The sequence below is a fragment of the Sander lucioperca genome, chromosome 9, assembly GCF_008315115.2.
Source record: "Sander lucioperca isolate FBNREF2018 chromosome 9, SLUC_FBN_1.2, whole genome shotgun sequence".
In the NCBI taxonomy this organism is placed as follows: Eukaryota; Metazoa; Chordata; class Actinopteri; order Perciformes; family Percidae; genus Sander; species Sander lucioperca.
The window spans coordinates 1,261,854-1,283,374 of record NC_050181.1 but is presented as its reverse complement, the minus strand read 5'-3'; the positions used below and the strand labels follow the sequence as shown (position 1 = coordinate 1,283,374).

General features: G+C 40.2%; 2 protein-coding genes across 8 annotated transcripts in view; one reads left to right on the top strand and one right to left on the bottom strand.

The window, feature by feature from the left end:
* The window catches only part of pappa2 (pappalysin 2), a 92,213-nt gene extending 83,397 nt beyond the window's left edge, over window positions 1-8,816 (top strand). The window contains exons 26-27 of the mRNA XM_031287689.2: window positions 1,799-1,897; window positions 7,341-8,816. Coding sequence (XP_031143549.1) covers window positions 1,799-1,897; window positions 7,341-7,457 — 216 coding nt within the window. The 3' untranslated portion in view covers window positions 7,458-8,816. The remainder of the gene's footprint in view (window positions 1-1,798; window positions 1,898-7,340) is intronic.
* astn1 (astrotactin 1) overlaps window positions 1-21,521 on the bottom strand; it is a 522,070-nt gene that overhangs the window by 86,768 nt on the left and 413,781 nt on the right. For 5 of the 7 annotated variants that reach the window (XM_036004754.1, XM_031287775.2, XM_036004755.1 and 2 more), the window contains one exon: window positions 13,693-17,821. The exons of 1 other annotated variant lie outside the window; for it this stretch is intronic. In XM_036004754.1, coding sequence (XP_035860647.1) covers window positions 17,584-17,821 — 238 coding nt within the window. In that variant the 3' untranslated portion in view covers window positions 13,693-17,583. Of the gene's footprint in view, window positions 1-11,902; window positions 11,914-13,692; window positions 17,822-21,521 lie in introns of those variants that run through there. One more of the 7 variants, XR_004898191.1, reaches the window with a different exon arrangement.

The window sequence follows — 21,521 nt, the reverse complement described above, 5'->3', positions numbered from 1 at the left end:
CTTCAGTCTCTGGGTGAGCTGTTCAAAATCGGCACGGCTTGTGACGTCACAAGCCGAAACGAGCAGGCTAACCGCAACCATTAGCTCGTAGCGTTAGCGTTAGCATGCTAACGCTAATGCTAACGCTAGCATGCTACCTCGTTCTCAATAGCAAAGCACTGCTACAACACACACAAGTTCACCATAATCTACAAAAGAACTACTTACATGTGCGCCCTCATTTAGAATAAGTCTCCCAGCTAATCCTGCCTTGTAACTGACTGAAGTTGTAGAAACAGCCTTTCTTTTACCATCTATGGAGCTAGCTAGCTGACATGATCTACATCTGAGCTACTGCACATGTGCAGTGCAATCAAAGATAGTACAGAAGAAGAAGAAGAAGAAAAGAGGTCTCACTCTGTAGCTAAAACAGAGACCAGCTGAAAAGAGGATCTGCAGCAGTGAGAGAGAGCACTGCAGTCAGTCCCGGCGTTATGGGCGGGCTTTAGGGGGCCGGGCCCGCCCCCAGAGTCTGCTGTGCCCGCCCTGGACGGACGAGCCCTTTTTTAACTGACAAGCTTGATTGGTTTGTCAAAACTGATGCGGTTCAAATGGAAATTGACATGCAGCCTGCATGTCAGGAAGCTATCGGGAATTTGTATGAGAGAATAGGTAGCTTAATGTAAACTAAAGAGATAATTTAGGCTATGGATATATGGCGTTTCCTTAATGTTAATCAACGAGCTCCAAGGTTGGTGGAAGAAATTGACAAAGACGGCAAAAGTACAGGGAGTAACGTTAGTTCTGAAGTTGTCACTGCCAAAGCTAGCATTAGCCACGGTGCTGCTAGCCGACACTGTAACCCAAAGCAAGGGTTGTGTGCAATAGTTGTATGTTTAGTGTACATACTGCGCAGTGAAAATTAAGTCACTCTGCTGTTATGCTGTTTCAATACCAAATAAAATCTGTTAAACGTGTAGACCTGTATGCATTCATTCAATGCTCATTTGCAAGATAATTAACATAATGTTACATGATGAGATTTATTTAATTTGTGCCCCCCCAAAAATAATGGCATGCCCGTCCGTGAATTTGTGTCTGGAGCCGGGTCTGACTGCAGTACAACAAAAATAAGGTGTTTTTTGAAAATTAAACCATGTAAACCTATTCTGGTACAACCTTAAAATACAATTATGAACCTGAAAATGAGCATAATATGGCTGCTTTAACAAAGGGTTGAAAGCACACTGAAATGCCATTCCTTGAGCCTTTTTCTTTAAACCAAAAGTGTCATCTAGTGGGCTCAGAAAATGAATAAAAGGGTTCACAAAGCTACTTTCAACCAAATATGCAAACAAATCATGCTAAGCTATTTATCACCTCGCGTAGTTAACTTCCTCCTCATCTGCAACCACTCATTAGCTTATCACGAAATACTCAGTTTATCCCCAACATTAGCATCAGTGCTTCATATTAGGCTGAATTTGTTTACCAATGGGTGCTTAGGCTTAACATGTGCAGCAAAGGCTGAATTAATGTATCCACTAAAATAAAGTGCTTGTAAACTATTTGCTATTTGCAACTGACTCTTTCGCACGACTGAATGAAAAACTTGGATTGGACTTGGATAATGCTGCATGAGTGTTAATTTTGACATTAGATCCAAACAAATTAATGACTATGACAGCATCTGCCACTTACTGAAAATCTTTTTTTCTGGGAACATTCTGCCTTCTCGGCCTCCCCCGCCTCGTGTGATGTAAAATCATCATTTTGGAGAGAACATTAACACTGGTTCTTGTTTGTAACTTGTTTCTAGCCTTTTGGAGGGGATGGCTGGTGTGACACTATCAACAACAGAGCCTATTGCCAGTATGACGGAGGAGACTGCTGCCCGTCTACACTCTCCACCAGAAAGGTACACAATCAGACATTTCTAGTACTACACATCATGTCTGCCGTATTTACATAGTAAGAGAAATATTGATTTTCATCAGTTTTCTACCATCTGTTTTTTTTTTTTTTTAATAATAAATATAAATTTGGGGGTATTCTTTCAACAGATACAATATAACTTACAATTTGTGTCCACTTTGTTTAAAAGGCAGCAAAAGTGTTTGCAGGCTTGCATCTTGCAATCAAGATGGAGCTTAGAAGCTGAAGCTGGATTTAAAGCCAGATTCTTCCTGTTTACAGTAGTAGAAATCCATCTCTTTTGGCACGAGCACTGTGCTACTACGCAGGAGACTTCTACTAAGCAAACAAACACAAATCCTTGCCACTTTCCCCTCTCTCCTGTTAACGACTGCGCCTATTTAGTCTCCCTCATCTGTACTTGAAACAACAGAGGAGACTTGTGCCCTCCAGCTTTTCCACTCAAATGGTAAATAAGCAGGTTTTCACCACCCCATGCTGCTATATACTTTCTCACTTCTCATATTAAGTCATTGCTCCACTGCAGCAAGAACTAGTCAGAACACACTTAACTACAGTATGGACATAATATACCCACTGAGATTTTCTTCTATTACACCATGACAGTTTTAGCTAACCCCAATGCATTATTTTGGTTGTGCATCTTGGAGCGAGAATTTGAATTTTTTAAAGTGGGGTTGTATGACTTATACATAGTTAGTGTATTACCTACAGTAGATGGCGGTCTGCACACCCCCCAGTTTGGTGAAGCAGGCAGGAGTACAGACACAGAAGCTAAACAATGTACTGCTGTGGATGGGGGCAGCATCTAAATGTATGTTAACCACCTAAAAAAAAGGACCACCTAAAAAAATCAATATCAATTCAAGTGTACGCTATCTTAAAAATATTTTCACCACTTTGTCTTGCTGTCAGACAAGCCTGTTTAAAGGTGCCGTAGGTAGGATTGTGAAGATCCAGGACTTAGCCTCCTCCATTTCAGCTAAAGCCCAAAACGGTCTCCTAAGCCCCTCCCCCCCACAAGGGAGAATGCATGTGTGTGCATGAGCAGTGATTGACACACAGTTAGACACCCCCCTGGCCCTGATTGGTGCATCTGAACAGGGAGCGGTGAATTTTTGCAAATCGCACTACAGGCTGTAGGTGGTGCTAGAGGAGCCAGAATTTTTTTTTTTTAATTACCTGCTTCATGTAGTTCTACTGGAACATAGGGTCAGTTTTAGCAAATATGACAGAAAGTTAGTTTTATAAGTCTTACCTACTGCACCTTTAAGTTTAAACGGGGGGAAATGAAGCTGTTCACGTCTACGCTCTCATCAAAGCCACCAGACTCCATTTTACCTTGCAGAACACAGGATTTGCTGGTCTGCCGCTGCCTTGAATGGTTAGTTTGTTAATGTTGTTGGCTCTTAAACCTTTTAAATCACCAAAGTCACACAATAACAAACTTACCGATCAAGGTTAGTAAGTAGAAGGTAAAGCTGTGAAAATATCTTAAATATGTAGCGTACACTTAAACTGATATTGATTTTTTTTTTTAGATGGACCTTTTTTAGATGGCTGAAATACATTTAGCTGCTGCCCTGTCCTTAGCTTCTGTGTCTGTACTCCTGCCTGCTTCTCCAAACTGGGGGCATGCCGACCGCCATCTACTGTAGGAAATACACTGACGATAAGTAACTTATCCCATCCAACTTCCAAACGATCCCTTTAAATGGAGATGAGAAACGTTTTTGTATTGCAGCTCTTCAGTGTAATGCAGATCTTTAATCTATTTACATTTCCAAAAAAAAAACATTTATTGCAGGCCTAATCAGTTTGACAAATATGGATATCTTTGTGTTTATCCATCCTAGCACACTCTCCCTGGTGATAGCTTGTTCGTGCTCACTACAAATGAAAATGCATCACATTACATTAATTGCTCTAAATGATTGCTGTATGTATTGGGTGGCTAAGAGGAATGGTATGAATAATAATGAGCTAGGCCAGGTCAGGCCAGTGGTGGAAACCAGGCCACTCATTCCCTCAACTGCTTCTACATAAACACGTCTTTTTTCCTATTTTTTTGTGCTTTCATGAGAACTTCTCTCCCATGTGGACATTTGGGAAGAAGCCCCACCCCCCTTCACTATACCCTATTTGGCTACTGTACAGCCACATATTCATGACACTCAATCAGGGGGCCCTGCCTATTAATTCCAATGGCCTACAGTTTGCCGAGCCTTGGCTGTCTACTTCGTGTCCGCAGCACGCCATGACTCACTGGCAGCTCCTTCCTAAATTGAGAAGGAGTTCAGCGAGAAGCTGCCATCATAATAAATGAGCTGCCAGACTGCCACTAACTGCTCTTTTATAGGGCGGGGGGGGGTATAAGTGTGGGAGCAGCGAGGTGTCTGACGGTTTGCAGTTTAGTCGGCCACTGTAAAACAGCAGCTCAGTTCTGAGGAAGTCAACTAAACCGCCGTGAGAGTCAGCATCCTGACTGCCACCGCGGCTCCAGCAGAGCGATGGAGCAGAGGGGGGTAATGAAGAGTGGTGGATTTGTTTACAGAACTCTCTGTTTCTGTGGCTTGACTTGTGCAGGTGTAGGAAATTACAGGTTTTTAACACAGCGTGACCCACATCACATATTTTCCCTGCTGTCAAACAAGAACATTTTTTAAGAGAGAATATTTTATGCCAATTGCTACGGTTTCAGTTAACACACACATATGACGATGAGGTGAGTTGGATTTTTACTTTATTCTGCAAGTAACATTGTGGCACTTGTTCCAGTACTTGGCAGGATAAGTAACCTACATCTGAACTACATCAATTATTTGAATCAATATTCATATCTATTTGTGTTTGGATCAGCCATACCGGTCCAGCTGCATCCTTTTTTATGGAGCTCAGGCAGTATTGGTTTTATTTCCAGGGGTAGTTACGACGATGACAAGGGAGGAGGGATACACGAGATGATTCAGGTAGGATTAAGTCATCGGCCAACGGGGAAGACTCCAAAAGAAAAGATCTGAGCTGCCACCCCATCTATGGAAACACACAATCTTCCTTTGATTTGTTAACTGGAGTCTGTGTTCTAGTCCAACAAAGGGCTAGAGAAGTAAAAGCAGCAAGAGAACAGAAGGAAGATAAAGAGGACATGTTTTTTTAAGGGCTGCCAAAATAACGCGTTAATTTAGATTAATTAATCTGAGAAAAAATAACGCGTTAAAAAAAATAAAAATAAAAAAAATAACGCAGATTAATCCATTCCATATTGACGTTTGAACCGGAGCCGTTCTAGTCACCATTGGACTGTACAATGAAGGAGGGAGACGAGAATGTGCTGCCTGGATCATTAACTGGAACATTTACTTGTAAAAATCTTCTTCCTGCCAACCCTGGCTACCGAAATCTGGTGCCACTGATATGTCTGCACTTCTCTCTGATGCTCTGAAGACGATACAGGCAACACAAACACCGCTGCACGTGATGCTAGTTAACACTATACTCGACAGCAGCTAACGTTAGCCTACCGCTAGCTAGTAGCTGGATTAAACACGGTTACAATGCTGACAGCTAACGCTGAACGGTGTAAAGTTTGACTGTGTTTTACTGTAGAGGACTGTGACTCAACAGCGGGATGTAACAATCTGCAGCTGCCGAGCTGCCATCGGAAAAACAACACAGACGGTGCGTTCAATGAAACTGGTAAACTACAGCTTCGTGGTGCATTTGAAGTTATTGTAAATGTCCTTGGTGGTTGTTTTTGTCGTTCAACAGCAATTTACTAGTGAAATAAGTTATTGTTATACATTATTATAAAATCATTTAAGCCGTTCTTTAATGTCACCAACTGTTGTTTAGTACCCTTTGTTTTCTTTTCTTTTTTTACTTTCTTAAAAAGTATCGGTTCAGGCACCATTAATTATGGATGCGATTAATTTCGATTAATTAATCACAGAGTCTGTAATTAATTAGATTAATTTTTTTAATCGATTGACAGCCCTAGTTTTTTTTATTTATTTTTTAAGCTTTTACATTTGGAATCGATTGCATAATTCAAAGTTGCTTTTATCCATTTTAAAGCTTTTCTTGTCACATGAATTATGCTCATAAGTAAACAGCAGGGAGGCAACAAATCCAAACCCTCAGAAACAGCCAAAAGACTTGGCTTTTGTTTCTGTGGATGAGGCAAAAATGAGCCCTTTCTTTCCTTCCAAAGGTAGTTAGAAGGCGTCAAAGGTGGAGCATTGCTTGGAGTGTTCTGCACATGCATCAATGAATCAAGATAAAGCTGTGAAGGAAACATTTAATGGCAGTGCCAATTCGTCTTAAATGGGACTGCTGGCATTTTAAGTGAAGCTCAGGCCTTCTGCAGCTCGTTGAGACCTCTTAGTGGAACTATTACCCTGCCATCAACCCCGGCTCCCTCCAAAACTGAGCGCAATCCGCAGTGAAGGCCGACAAGCTGCTACCTCCCACTCTCCTTCTCACCCTGGTTGCAGTCATCCTTATTTTCTTTCTCTGCCTCCCACTCCGCTTTCCTCCTCTCCCTTTTTTCTCTCAATCTTCCTCTCACTCCTTCTCTCCAGGAGCGAATGTTTACATTTCTTGCAACAGACTGCTTCACGGGGCACCAGAGTTTATTTTGCAACCTGTGGTGATGGCTCGCTTCCTAGACAAGAGCTGGCAGCCTCTTGTTGATTCTTAACATGTGTTCATCCGTTCACCTCCACGGCGGTGCGTTCCTCCCTCCTTTCCCTCCCGAAGACCCTCAAGGTTTCTCGCCATTCAAAGGCCACGTTGAACCATTTGACATCATGCGCTTTATCGGCCTCTGGGGGGTCGTTGGAGTTCTCTTTGAAACTGTGAGGAAATACAACAAGTCTACTAAGACCACACTCAGGTTACTAAGCGATACTCACCTTTCAGCATAAACACAATGTAGAAGTGGAGTTCACTAGATGCTAGGTCAGTTCAAGCAAATGTAGTTTTTATTGTCTGTTTTTGCCATTCAAAGTCGTGCTCTTTGCTACAGTTGAAATATAACAACCCTATTGGGAAGCCTCTTCAACTCGTGCATTTTTCACTGACTCTGCTTTTACTGAAGGTCCTGATGTAATATTTCCTTTTACCCTGCTACTTTTTGTCCTTCTTTTCTAGGCTTTTGTTCCACCTACTTGCACTAGAATAGGCCATATATATGCACATCGTTTTATCAGATTTCATCAAAGACCATCCCAGGCAGTTTTAAACAAGGAAACCAACCAAATGGAATGTGTGTTTTCTTGGTTTAGTCATCCATTAAAAATGACATCTGCACCAGACATGCCTGAAAAGTCACATCTTGTGTTTCTGTTTGAATCCAGCCACAGATTGAAAGATCTATAGTGGTTCCGGGAAGCCGAGCACTAAATGTTGTGCTTTTTTACCAACAGGTCATTCAGTTTGGGGCAGACTGCAACGAGGATGAGTGCACTTGCCGTGATCCGGACGCCGAGGAAAATAAGAGCAAAGCCAAACACTTGGGAGGAGACGGAGGAGGAATGCAATAAGATGGAGGGATTAAAGAGGCTGAACTTGTGTTAAACAGAGTCAAACCACAGACTATATACCACAACAAACAAACAAAAAACTTCATACATAAAAAGGCCATTTTATCATAAGTGATGTTAAAAAGCATCACATATGACTCATGCTGGTTTGAAAATGTGATTCCTTCCTGCACAAATCCAGCCACACATCCACACGTGAATATTTGTTTTCTTTTCCTGTTAACAAGTTAAGGGTCATCTTCACTGCTGGATCTGTGTAAGAGCAGAAAATTATATTTTGAAAATGAGACCCTAACACAGGTCTAGTTCAAATGGGGTTACAACACAGTCTATCTACTCTTGTACAAATGAAGTCATCCTTATTGGATCAAATCAGTATTGTAAATAGATTCAAGTACTTTTCTGGACTTGATTAGCTTGGGATAAAAAACAAACAAAAGAACTGGCTGTGCCTGAAAACTGTTTCAGTCCATGCACAGACCTGACAGTAACGGCTACTGCTGCTAACTGTGTTTACTGTAGCATCCAGTTAGAGGAGAAACATTATCTATGGAAGTATTTCAAAGTACCATCTTTGAATCATACCGAAGCCAAAACAGTTCTGTTTTTTAACTTGTCCGATGGCTTATTCAAAACCAAATGAGGACGAGTCAAATCTAAGTCAAGTGGGTAAAAGAAAATCACAATCACAGAAAAATTTCTTCAAAAAAACCCTAATCCCTACTGTCAAATCCTCCCAAATACTGAAATTAGTTACAGTCTTCATCATTAGGTTCTTTAGGAATGTAAAAGAATACATATCTGTAAAGACTAACATGTATAGAATAATATATTTGGATCACTTAACATATCTAACATATCATGTATTAGTCACACAAGTCATCACTATTTATATCAAAGATCCAGTAATACAAACATTTATCTGTACCATACAGCATGTGCACAGGGCTTCCCAAACATGTATTTTCTGTGATTATGTTCAGTTGTATTTACACAAAAAAAACATGTCATACAAATTACGTCACATATTTTAAATTATAAACACTACATCCAAATCTAAATGGGGAAAGTCAAGCAAATGTCAAATATCAATGTCAGAATTATTGTTCTATTGGAGTCACCAAAGCAGTAGATAAACGAAAAAGATAAACCAAAAATGAAGATAACTAAGACTTTTGGGAAGCCTGGGTATATTTTTTTGCTCAACACAGACTTCAAACTTCTCCTACTTGCATGTTCGTATGTCAGGTTCTGGTATCCTTTAGCCTAGCATATTGTAACTATAAAAGTGTAATCATATTCTTTGTGATATTTTACAGTACTTTATACTCTGTATGAAATAAATATCAACTTGATATCAACCGATGTAATGTCTTTTGTGGGTTTCTGCACATGAACAAATAATATGTTATATATAATAAAATGTGGCTGACTCAACAGTATATACACACACACGCACACACAGGTGGATTATTGGCCTCACTGTAATACTTTAGCTCACATGTTCTGCATGACTCACAAGTGAATACACATACAGTAAATACTGGGAAATTCTCCTAAGCAATTTTAAAGGGTCAGTTCACCAAAATTACAGAAAACAAAAAAAGCTGGCCAGTATTGCTGAAACACCATTAGATGGTAATAATATGAAGGAATTAATTCAGTATTGTGACACACCTGCCGCTCATAGTCTGAGGGCCAGATGTACGTACATTTGCGAATGTAGCGTTATCAGCGCCATGGCCAACCCGCAGAAAGCGCACGCTGTGATACTTCAGCTCATGTCGTATTTACCAAACCTGCAGTTCATCTGGTAATCAGCGCCTTTCTCCGCCCACTATACCGTAAATTGCGCTGTAGCAAAGCATTAAGTACTGGTGTTATGATACGTCCTAGTGCAGACTGCGATATTCCCACTGCTGAAGCTATGACTGTTTGAAATGATCTGATGCTAATATTTGTAATGTAGCGAGGAGTTTAACAACTGCTGGAATGGAATGTGAAAGCTGAATCGGAGATTCGTCGTCATCTTTGATTTCTTCCAGTAACTGTAATATTGCATGGCTGCTTAATCTGTAATGCTTAATGATTTCGTGTTCACTCAACTGAAAAACTGTGATCCATGTGGCAAAAATCTTTTCAGCTCGTCTCCTTGGCCTATCTTCATCTTGCTCGGATTACTGCTGCCATTTCACCAGGAGGCATATGCGAGGAAACCAGTGGCGGCTGCTGGTCTTTCAAAGAGGGGAAGCTCATTTTCGGCCTACATCATAAAAATTGTCGATTTATTTATAATAATATTATAATAATATATATAATAATAATTATATATATATATTATAATACATAATAATAATACAATAATTATTATAATAATAATTTATAATATCCGTGAGATGGTTTCATCAAGAGGCATGGCCAGCAGTACATTTTCTTTGTCACAGCACTTCCAGTCAACCAGCTAACTTTGTCATACCAGGAGAGCTGAAAAGACCTTACTTTGCCCTATCTTTACACACTAAATCACATGCACTAAATCAATCTTAGGTGTTGATCTGCTCTGCTGTTTAATTTTAAGTTTCTCCTCATAAGGAAGACTTTCAAATGGCTTTGCCAAAATCAGGTCGACAATATTAGCATTGTCTGCCATCGTGTGCAGTTTGCTAGCTGGCTAGTTCAACCCTACAACACTAGCTTAGCCTACTGTATGAATGAATGAATTAATGAACAAACGATCTAACAAAACAATATTAAACTCGAAGGAGGAAATGTGGGAATTAGGTTAAATTGAAACAAGGAATGTGGTGTATAATTGTATGAAATGTATAATGAAAATTGGCAAGCAATTTCGCCAAGTAAATACCAAGAAATAGGTTGCAGCAGTTCATCTTTCAACTACACTTGCAAAATCCGTGATGGGACCATAGACAGTATATAAGAGTGGACCAACAGATCCCGTTGCTCTGGACGGAGACCAGTGAAGGATATTAGAAGCTTTTTTCCGGTGAGCGCCGAGCGTTACTGCGCAGCCTCCAACTGAGAGAGACAACGTAAATGTGACGTGAGCAACGTGTCTGAAAGTTGTAAGTCTTCTGGTAGCTGTGCCAAGAAAAATCTCAATCATTCCCAATCTTGCAGAGACGGAGAGCGTAGGTATATGTAAGGAGATAACATGGACACAGGCTAATTATTAGGGTACAAGCGGCCGAAATGGGTTTCCTCAGGAGGGTGGCTGGCGTCTCCCTTAGAGATAGGGTGAGAAGCTCAGTCATCCGTGAGGAGCTCGGAGTAGAGCCGCTGCTCCTTCGCGTCGAAAGGAGCCAGTTGAGGTGGTTCGGGCATCTGGTAAGGATGCCCCCTGGGCGCCTCCCTAGGGAGGTGTTCCAGGCACGTCCAGCTGGGAGGAGGCCTCGGGGAAGACCCAGGACTAGGTGGAGGGATTATATCTCCAACCTGGCCTGGGAACGCCTCGGGATCCCCCAGTCGGAGTTGGTTAATGTGGCTCGGGAAAGGGAAGTTTGGGGTCCCCTGCTGGAGCTGCTACCCCCGCGACCCGTTACCGGATAAGCGGACGAAGATGGATGGATGGACAGGCTAATTATTGCTAACTAAAATGCTAGTTAACATTAGTAATTAAACTTAAACAGCTAATGTAAGTCAAAACTGCCTGCGAGCTTCTCCTGTACTATAAGGTAATTCCTCTACTATGAGACAGTAAGTCCCGTGGTTATGACACAATTGTTAGCCTATTTTTACAAAAACGTCTGCTACGGAGCCATAACGTGAGGTACGAGGTAATGGAGCCCTTTATACATTGTCGTGTTTCTTTAGAAATAAACAGTGGACGAATAAAGTCTTTAAACGCTTCAGATGTAAAGTTATTCGCTGTCTAAGTGGCGTCAAAATGAATGGCAATCAATGGAATGCTAACGGGGGGTGTGTGCTTATTAGCATCAAAATGGCGCCATAGGAGGTTCGGGTTGTGAGGAGACGCTTACCCCCTTGGATGGGGTAACAGCTTCGGCGACTTTTTATAGTACAAAATCGCTGTCAATCAAAAGGAGATGCACCCTTTCGATAGACCCTCCAATCATCACGCAGAAGCCCGGAGTCCAGGCCAGCCCACTGCTCCATTGACGCCGAACGTCCGTGGGCGGGACATAATCGCAGCATTTATCCAATGACCGTCAGTTTCGAAGCATTAAAAAAAACTGTTCAAAGCAGCCCCATTGAAGTCAATGGATGCCAGGCTTCAACAGGGAAATGCACTGTGACGCTACGGGAATGTATGAGAAGGAAATCGAGTCAGCTGATTCTGAACGAACTCGTCTTCGAGATGAACGTATTCTAACGCATTTTTAGTCAATAAAATGTTAACACAATAGTAAATATTTGACCATTAATTTTTTGACATTTTAGGGGAAGCCCAGCTTCTCTTGCAGTCTTAAAAAATCACCTCTGGAGGAAACCCGCTTCCAGGTTTACACCCGCTTTTAAGAGGCGGAGGATTTTCACCACAAAATAGAGGCGCGCTTTCACGGGTGGTTTTTGTACATACCGCGGAATACATAATTAGGCGCACTTAACACTTCTCCTCCCATCTCTTTATGGGAAACTCCTATTTTCCCCTTCACCCTCCCATGAATGCATATGCATGACACGGAAAAGCGCAATTTGCCATTTTCAGTCCCCGCGACAGGCAGTCTGCTCTTTTACCTCAGTGCGGCCTGTTTGTACGTACCTCGCCATGCTTTAACGCGCACGTTGCGAAACAAATATGCCTGAAGTGGGCGCAAAAGCGTTAGTACATCTGGCCCAGAGTGCTCTACCCAAACTGACCAGAGTAGCAACAACGACCTGTAACTTCAGTCCCCACTGCTACAGCAACGTGACATTCAGACCATTCAGGCATTCAGAGGCCTTTCTCAATCTGCATTCTAGTCTGTTCTTGTTTTCTCGTGGAAATGTCATCACTCAGCCCGAATACTGTTATGACTCAAAGTCTGCATCTTGCCAAGTTTATGTTCTTGCTGACTTGTTTGGATTTCAGGTAGCCAAGTATCCCCATATGCATTCCGCGCTAGAGCTTTGATTCTCTGGCCAAACCCAATTGGGTCAGGGATTGGGTTAGGTGTAGCCAACCCAATTCAAGCCGGGGGCTGTAATTTTTGCAAAATTGAATTAGGTTGGGTGTGCGCAAATTTCCCGGTGTACTATTTTTTTTAAAATGCAGACCTTATAGTCTGTTTAATGTCATTAATAATGTATGGGCTGTGTGTGACCGCCATTTCTGGATATCTATTCAGCTTACATACAAGGATAAAAAGCACACCGATAGATTTTTTTTAATTGGGCTTGGGCCCAAAATTGCTGCCATGGTTCCGGCTCGGGTCGGACTTGGACAGAAACTATGCAGGTCCATGTAGGGCCAGGCCTGATTTTTTTGGGCCCAATCATAGCTGTCTTTCCAGCAACCATCTGTGATGGCCGGGATTTGGAGACAGGGTCAGGGCTGTTATATTTTTTTGTCACTTTAAGTTTTAGGATTTTTTCAGGCGAGAAAGTGACCATTTAGATTTGGAATATGTGGTCGGTTTATCCAACTAATTCCGATTGCTCTGATGTGAGGACCCGGGTAAGACCAGCTGTTGAGAGCAATGGCCGATCATCGTCCATCGTTATCCCGGTGAGCCCACTCTTATCTCAGGCCTTTTGGTAATTTACTACTGGATCTGATGGCTCCGTAATGTTTTGATAAAAAAAGCCTTTTGGATACATTTTGGTCTCAGAAATGAAATATCAGATTTGTTGTTGCCACATTAGGTTTCTGAAGGTAAAGTTAAGGTTTGAGTTGGTAATTAATGTTGTAAAACAGCAGTGCCTATGTGGACTTTGGGTCCTTGTATATACAGATTTCACCACATTTTAATAAAAATCAACATATATAAAGACAAATGAACAGAGGCAGTGCAGTCCATTACATTTAGTTTTGTTTTTGAACATACATTACAGATTGGATAACAGGTGTATGTTTTGACTGCATCTCAGTGTCTGCCAGTGGACCTTTGACCAAATTGATCGTATGGTGTTCAAACTCCCCAAGTTTGTCTCGGGTATCATTTCTTTTTTTATGCGCACAAATTAAGTAATTCAAGAGCATGGAAAACTATAGCGCAAACAAATTAGAAAAGATTTCTTCTGACAACTGATGGTTGAAGAATATCTATACAGACACTTTTCACAATATATTATTTATTGTTTTTTTGAAGTAGCAAAGATCAAAGTGAAAAAAGTTTATAATAGCCACAGACAGTATAGACAATAATATCATGCAGATAGTAGATGGTTGGTTTACATATATCTCAAAGGTTGTGTTGCCTTATTCACTTTATTTTTAATTACACTTAATTAGTTTGTCATTTTACTATTAAAAAAGAAAAGTATACAGAAATCTTTTAATCAACCAATCACAATCCAGTTTCAGATAATGGATCTCATGTTTAAATCACAGAAAGTAGAGCCCTCTGCTCTTTACATCACAACTGCAATAGAGCAGATTAATCCAATTGCTGTACTAAGCTACACAGGAGATATTACAATACAATATTGTATCTACTAAAGCACACTAAAGTGTTATGTAAAATGTCACCTGCTGTATATATTTATATACAGAAAAAAACAACTGTGATATAATGTGATGCATTTATGAAATACTTTGCTGCCTATACAAAAATCTACAAGTGTTCATTTTAGTATTCACATATGAATGTTAAAAATCAACAAACAATATACATTTGCATTTCTTTGACATCAATCTCCAACATGGCCACTGCACAATGATAAAGTGATAACGGAACCAATAGAGGTAATATACTCACAATAAACACACAGTATTAGTGGAAATGTCGCATAAAGCTTTCTAAAGACATTGTTGCATGACGTTTAATCATACAGAGAAGCAGTTGAAAACATTAACACTGTTAATTTGCAGTTTCAATACAGAATTATCACTTTTAACAGTGGTTCATTGGTTTGATTTTGAATGATGTGAAAACGATGAAAAAAAACGTTTGGCAGGTTTTATTGAATGTGTAGAAAAAAATGAGCAGATCTGTGTACTTACTCTGTGATGCCTGTTTATTTAGTAAAACTCCTTTATAACAGCTTCACTTAATGCAAGCTATTAATACTACATTCAGCAGGTTATATCACTAAAACTTTTATGATAATGCTATGTACAAGTTTGTTTTTTTTATTGTCTATACTACTAAAATAACTCAGACCATTCTCTCTTAATTGTTCTTTTACCTTTCTAATAAAATCTCTAACTGTTTACATGCTACCTCGCCTTTTTCATAGAAACATGGATAACTTTGTAAAATACTGGCTTTTTTAAATATGTTGCACTGTATTAACATTTCAACATGTTTGAATGACAAAACCAGGTTTGTAAGTACTAGTTCAGAGGCTGACTTAATTCAAAATATGTAAAAAGAGAAGTGAAAACAGTATAAGCAACTCTACACAATACAGCTGAGATACATGAGGTTTTAGACCATAAAGTAGTGATGGCCAAATGAAGCCTCATAAAGCTTTGTGAACCAGTTTCCTTTTTTTCCTGAGCCCACTAGATGGTTCTCTGTTCAGCAAAGTGTTGAAAGCACACTGAAATGCCATTCCTTTAGCCTTTTTCTTTAAACCAAGAGCGTCATCTAGAGGGCTCAGAAAATAAAGATGATTCACAAAGCTTCATGAGGCTTTATTTGGCCATCACTACCAGGAAGTGTTCACCCACTGGGTTTGTTGCAGTTATTCATAATAAATGAGTACGGCAAGAATCAGAAGCTGTAAAATATTTACCAATGGTTGGAATGTACCAGTGAAACTGAAGCTACAATGGATTTTAAATCTTTTAAAGACCCAGAAACTCCTGGATCCATTATGAAGACTTTACAAGAACAAAGCGTTGACTTTAGGTCGGGTCTAAGAAGCAGCTAGGCAAACTTGTCTTCTAAAGAATTATGTTCCCATTAGTGATAGCCAAATGATGCTTTTTTAACCATTTTCTGAGCCCACTAGATGGCGCTTTCTGTTCAACAAAGGGTTGAAAGCACACTGAGTTGCCATTCCTTGAACCTTTTTCTTTAAACCAAGAGCGCCATCTAGTGGGGTCAACAAATACAACTAACGGTTCATGAAGCTTCATTTGGGCATTATTTTTTCCCATACAAGTAAACTGCATTCTCATTTACGTTTCAAGAAAAAAGTACTTTCTCTTAGATAACACATCCTCGTACCAACAACAGGTGCATGTTGTGAAACAGTCGCAGTTTTAAACACATGGTTAATGTTGTGAATTGAAACAAAACTACTTGGTTAGGTACAGGATAAGATTATGGTTTGGGTTAAAATAAGTATGTTTGTTATGTAACTTCCATTACATACATAAGTTAAAATAAGTCAACATTCACTATTGGTTTCACACGGGACACAAACAGCTGTCTCCTGTGTGAAAGTCCTGCGTTTGTTTGACCCATCAATCCACCCAGATCTCCTCCTTAAGTGGACATTGAACGCAGACTTTGATTAGAAACGTATTTGTAAAACGTTAAAAACAACTTAATCTGGGACAAATAAGTTTCTCTTGAAACGTAATTGAGAATGCAGTTTAGTTGTACGGGAATGGAAGATTTAGGAGACAGGGCTGATCTAGGCTGTAGGATGGATATAGGCAACCTAAAAAGTCACAATCACTCTCCATTTCTGGCCACATGTTTGACATCAAGAGTTGCCTTTTGTAATTTTTTCACCAACATTTCTAAAGATGTGCCTAAGTTTAGATCTAAATAGGCACAAATGAACTCATGTGTAACCCTTTATATCCCAGATCGGACCTTTTAATATCTGACTGAATATAAAGAAGCCAAATGAAATAGCACTTTCCCATATAGATTAGACTATTAAGATGTCAGACGTTTGCAACAAAGGGGTAAAACAACAAGTTCCTTTTATGTATCAACACTTAAAGAGAAGATTGTTGAGTCCAACAAAGAAATACAGTGAAATAAAATGCATGGCCTTATGTTTTGTTCCTCTAAGTTATTTGTTGTTCTAAAATATAAGTGCATTGAATACTAAAGGTCTGTCTTTTTTCCCAGTTGCATTACATTTTATTGTGAGATGGAATTGTTCATGCCAATGTGCATTTAAATCATAAAAATAGGAAGAATTAAAGAACCTGGGATAGGCCTGCTGCAAAAGGATCCATTTTAGTTGTCCATGCCTTCAATGTCCATCCATTCCTGTCTTGCAATATTTCACACCAAACAACTAAAAACATTCAAATTTAAACACCTTTAATCTAGCAAAAAGTAAGCCTCGGTGTCTAAGTAAACATGTTCATCGCGTGCCTGCAGCTGCTTCACAGCTGAATAGTTGCATTTATATTGGGCTTTTATCTTAAGAGCTTTACAATTTGCTTCACATTCACTCACACGCCGATGGCAGCGAGCTTCTATGTAAGGTGCTGGCCAACCATCAGGAGCAGTTTGGGGTTCAGTGTCTTCCCCAAGAAAACTTCAACATCGAATGGCCAACCCTGTGATTAGTAAAGTAAAGCTTTACTTCAGCTTTACTTGCTTCACATGCTTTAATCCATAAGATGTTAATATGTCATTATCAAGAATCATACCGCAACGAAGAACAAATGAGAACTGATTAAAGGCAATCAAACAAGAGAGGCGTTTGTTGTGAAGCATCTGCAGAATGTGTCAAGTTTGAGTTGATTTTCACTTGTCATTGCAAGGGAGGTATGGACTTCAGCATAGCTCAAACAAAGCACAGCTAAGAGTTATTGATCAAAAAGGCATTGTTTATTAGATGATTATCTAGATATATCTAGACTTCAGAAATCAACTCCTCTGATTAGACCTTTGAATACATTTACCAATAATATGGTAAAGCTAAACAGAGTATAAGGCATTTCAAATAATGTTTGGCATTTGTTTATGACACCATGAATGCAAATAGCTTATGGAAACAAATGTGAAACCTGCATTTTATGTGTTTCTTTGTTGGGTTTGACAAATCTCCCATATTCCTGTACACATCCAACCCTTTAATCATTTCACAGCTCCTTGGGCTCGCCATAGTCATTATACATGACTGTGAGCGTCTGCTCGTCACATGCCTTGTGTACGTCCTGGCCCATGTCTGACCAGTTCAGCCCAAAGGCCTTGCTGTCAGTGTAACGGCAGGACAGGAACTTGAGGGACATCCTGCGGAGGCCGATTTTCGGCTCCTGAAGAAGACCCTTACACCACGGGGAGAGTTCATCTAGCTGGGAGAGGATGAGGCTGGCCTTCCTGTTGGAACAAAAGTGAGGAAATTTTATTTAGCTTTATATCATGATAACATCCATAAACTTGTCATATGTAAGAGAGTAAGAGGAAATTTCAACAGAACAAACGGAACACGGAAACAATATAAATGGAGTACAGTGTGCTATTATTTTCCAGATTATGGGACTGTTCTGTGTGAAGTAGGCAAAGACAACATACACATACATGTATGCTTTTTTATGTTTTATTTATGCAATAACTTTTTAAGACATAAAAAATACTACAAACAGACAATGAGTGATGTATAATCTGTAAATATCATCAACAAATTATCATTTCTGTTGAGCCTAAATAAAATTTGTGCATCAATTATCCTCTGACATTTGTGATAACACATCCTCCACGCATTGGAAGAAGGACTGCCACATTGTATAGAATTTGGATGTTGATCCCCGTTTAATGTGTCAAATTTAATTATCGCAAGGCATCTTAGCCTTCAGGTGCTTTTGGGAATCGGGGCCATGGTCTGACCAGGCAGTCAGTAGATGGTGTAAACCGTAGTCTTTCTTGACACCAAATTGCACTGCACCACTGGACTGCCACTGCACTTCCTACTTTATCACATAGGAAGTAATCAAAATAGCAAAGGGGAGCAGTGAGGAAAAACACAACTTCACCTCTGGAATCTACTTGCGCTTATATTGTGGTGCACTGCCATAATTTGCCTCTAACATAATTCTACAGCATACAAATTTCTATTCAAACAAAAAATCTGACTGACCAATCCTCTACATTGGTCGTAAGGGTTAAGAAAGCTGTTGAAATGCAATGATCTGTGGGAAACACTTGCACATCAGCCTTCAGTTACATTAGATGGTCTACAGTCCATAAATCACACTGTGGCTCTGCTGACGTTTTAGAATGACATCACTGTATGACAGAACCTAAACCTACCCATCTACCACTGCTTCCCGAAGGAGCTCACAGGGTAAGGTGCACTGTTACTGACACATTCCAACTTTGACCCAAAGCACATAGTGGCTGCTAAAGGTTTGTGTTGGAAAAAAGAAAGTAAAACAGTGGAAAATTGAATGAATGAAGGAATGAATGGCCGTGGCAAGTAAAGAGCTGGTCCTGTGGAGAAAAACAGTCTAATGGATGGCTGTAATACTGTGGAGAGGCACAGGAGAGACTATGAAATGCTTAAACTTGTACTTTGGCCAAACCAGGCCAGCTGAAAAACCATCTCCGTTAGTAACATGATCCAGAGAGGTCACATAAATACGTCTCATACTGGAGGGACACTGCGTGCAATAAATAATCATTAAGCCTGATGCAGCCTGTTTGGCCCTCATAGTGAAATCCTGTCAAGTGTTTGTCTAAAGTCAGAAAATGGCAGCGGGAGAAGATTTCATTCATTCCACACACACCTTCTCCTCATTCTTTAGCCAAGCCAGCACTTCTACAGCACACTGTCCCCATTCTGCCAAACCACAAGTCTGCTGGACGCACCAGAGTCACAGCACATTATACTGATGAACTAGTGACACGTCAGAGCACCCAGGCTACACATTCAGCATGCCCCAGTTAGAGGATACTGATAGAATAAACATTTGTCTATTTCTAAGTGTTTTACCTATCCATAGCTCTATTCTATAGATTTCCTTTTCACATGCAGACCACTTTCAGCAGATTACTTGACAGAGTCCACCTGCAAATGTTTGGTTTCCCTCCCATATGCATCAATTTAATTCAGTCTGGAATGCAACATGTGCAGGTGAAAGCAAACCACAATGAATTCACAAATATACGGTGTTCCACTAATCATCATGGGCACTCACCTGACAAATGGTGATGGAGAGGTGAAAGTAATGAAAAGCAAAGATGACACTGAAAAGGGAGATGATGGCAGGGAAAATAATGGAGCGGATGACGTTATTCTCACTGGTGATCTCAAAATGACTGATGATGGTAAAGAATATAATGAGGGTGATAATGCCAGCGACATGTATGTATATGTCAGTGTGAAAGAAATACTGTATTAAAAAAAATTGCTAAGAAAACGATATTGCTTTTAAAGGGTGAGTTCACCCAAATTACATTAGCAGATATAGCCGGCGAAGATCGTGTGATATGATAGAAAGCCCCAGAAAATGGTGTGGTGAGATTGTTTTTCTTAACTGTTGTATCTAAAGTCAAGAATTAAGTTTGAACCTAAGGTCTCAGTTGTTTAAAGTGCTCTAAAAACGGGAAATTTGAACATCTACATTTTCATGACAAAGAGGTAAAGCCCATTCACTGATGAAGCTGATGATATGATTGAAAGCTCCAGAAGAGCTACAAAATGGACCATAAGGTGAGATTGTTTTCTTATTTGAAGGCCCTGACATACACTAAAATGGACATAAATGCAGACAGCTGGGCGAATGTGCACACTTTATACTACATTGGTGTATGTGCAATGCAGACATGTTCACACTCATGGTCCATTTTGGGCTGCAATTTGGAACCTCTGAGATATGGGCAGAGGACGGGGTTATGCAGGCACACTACATATAATTTGAGATGAACCCATACCTGTAAACATTGGAATTTAAAAAAAGGGGGAATTTACTGGTGGCCTTGCACCTTTTTTAGAAAGGGAAAATAATTAAACAGGATGACAATGGTAGTGAAGGGTAAATTATGGGAGAATCCCGGGAAAAACTGGAGGGTTGACAGGTATGGTTTAACTTCTAGTACGTAGTAGCAGATAATTTGGTTTCCTTTGTCCAGGTTTTGAGATATCTGAGAGTTTTGCCTCCACCTCACACACTGGAGGTGAATGACATTTTGTTTTTGGGGCTTACAGCACTGAAAAATGATATTTAAGACATTTAACAGCAACTTTCGAGCAACAATTTTACTGTTACTGTGGATAATCCACAGACCTCACTGTCATCCCTTTTCATAGGAACTACTTTCTAGCAAACACATTTTTGTCTAAAGTGAGACTATGTATTAATGCAAGTAACAAGTGTACAAGTGAGGAAGTCAGCAACCAGTTTACAAATTTAAGCTGGCTGCATGCTGCGACTCTATGTTAATGATTGGTTCTTTGGTCTGCAGGACCCTGACCCAATCACTTTCTTCTCCTCCTCCTTCCAAAACATACAGATACTCCGATAAGCAACCATTTATACAGACCAGAAAGAAAACACATAAAAACAAGTAGAAAACAGCACATGTGCTTTACAGTGGAGAAACACAGCCAGTATAAAAGTTTTAACTAAGAAACGTCACGTTCGGTTTTTCCTGTCTTCATCAGCAGCCTTCTCATGTGCATGCTGTAGAATGGTCCACAGCGGACACAGTCTCGGAGAACAATGGCTAATCCCACACGGACAAGAGCTCGGCTCCTGCAAGTATGTACACATAAATTGTTGTGGTCAGTGGGCACACACCCAGAGAGGAGATCACACTGGTCACCACATGGAAAATACTGGAGCCCTTACTCAGTAATGTCTGTTACAGAGCTTAAGTTAGCTAACATAAGTTACTTGTCATACCAGTACTAGTCTATATCCATGACGTTCCACTTCCGGGATTGCTCTGTTGCCGCCGGAAATTCCGCCAGATGTCACTCTTTTCGGCTGGGTGTCCGTTACCTTACGCTTTCTTTGTGTTGGAATTTTAAACTCTGATGGATTTATGACGACTATGGTTAACTGCTCCTCAGATCTCT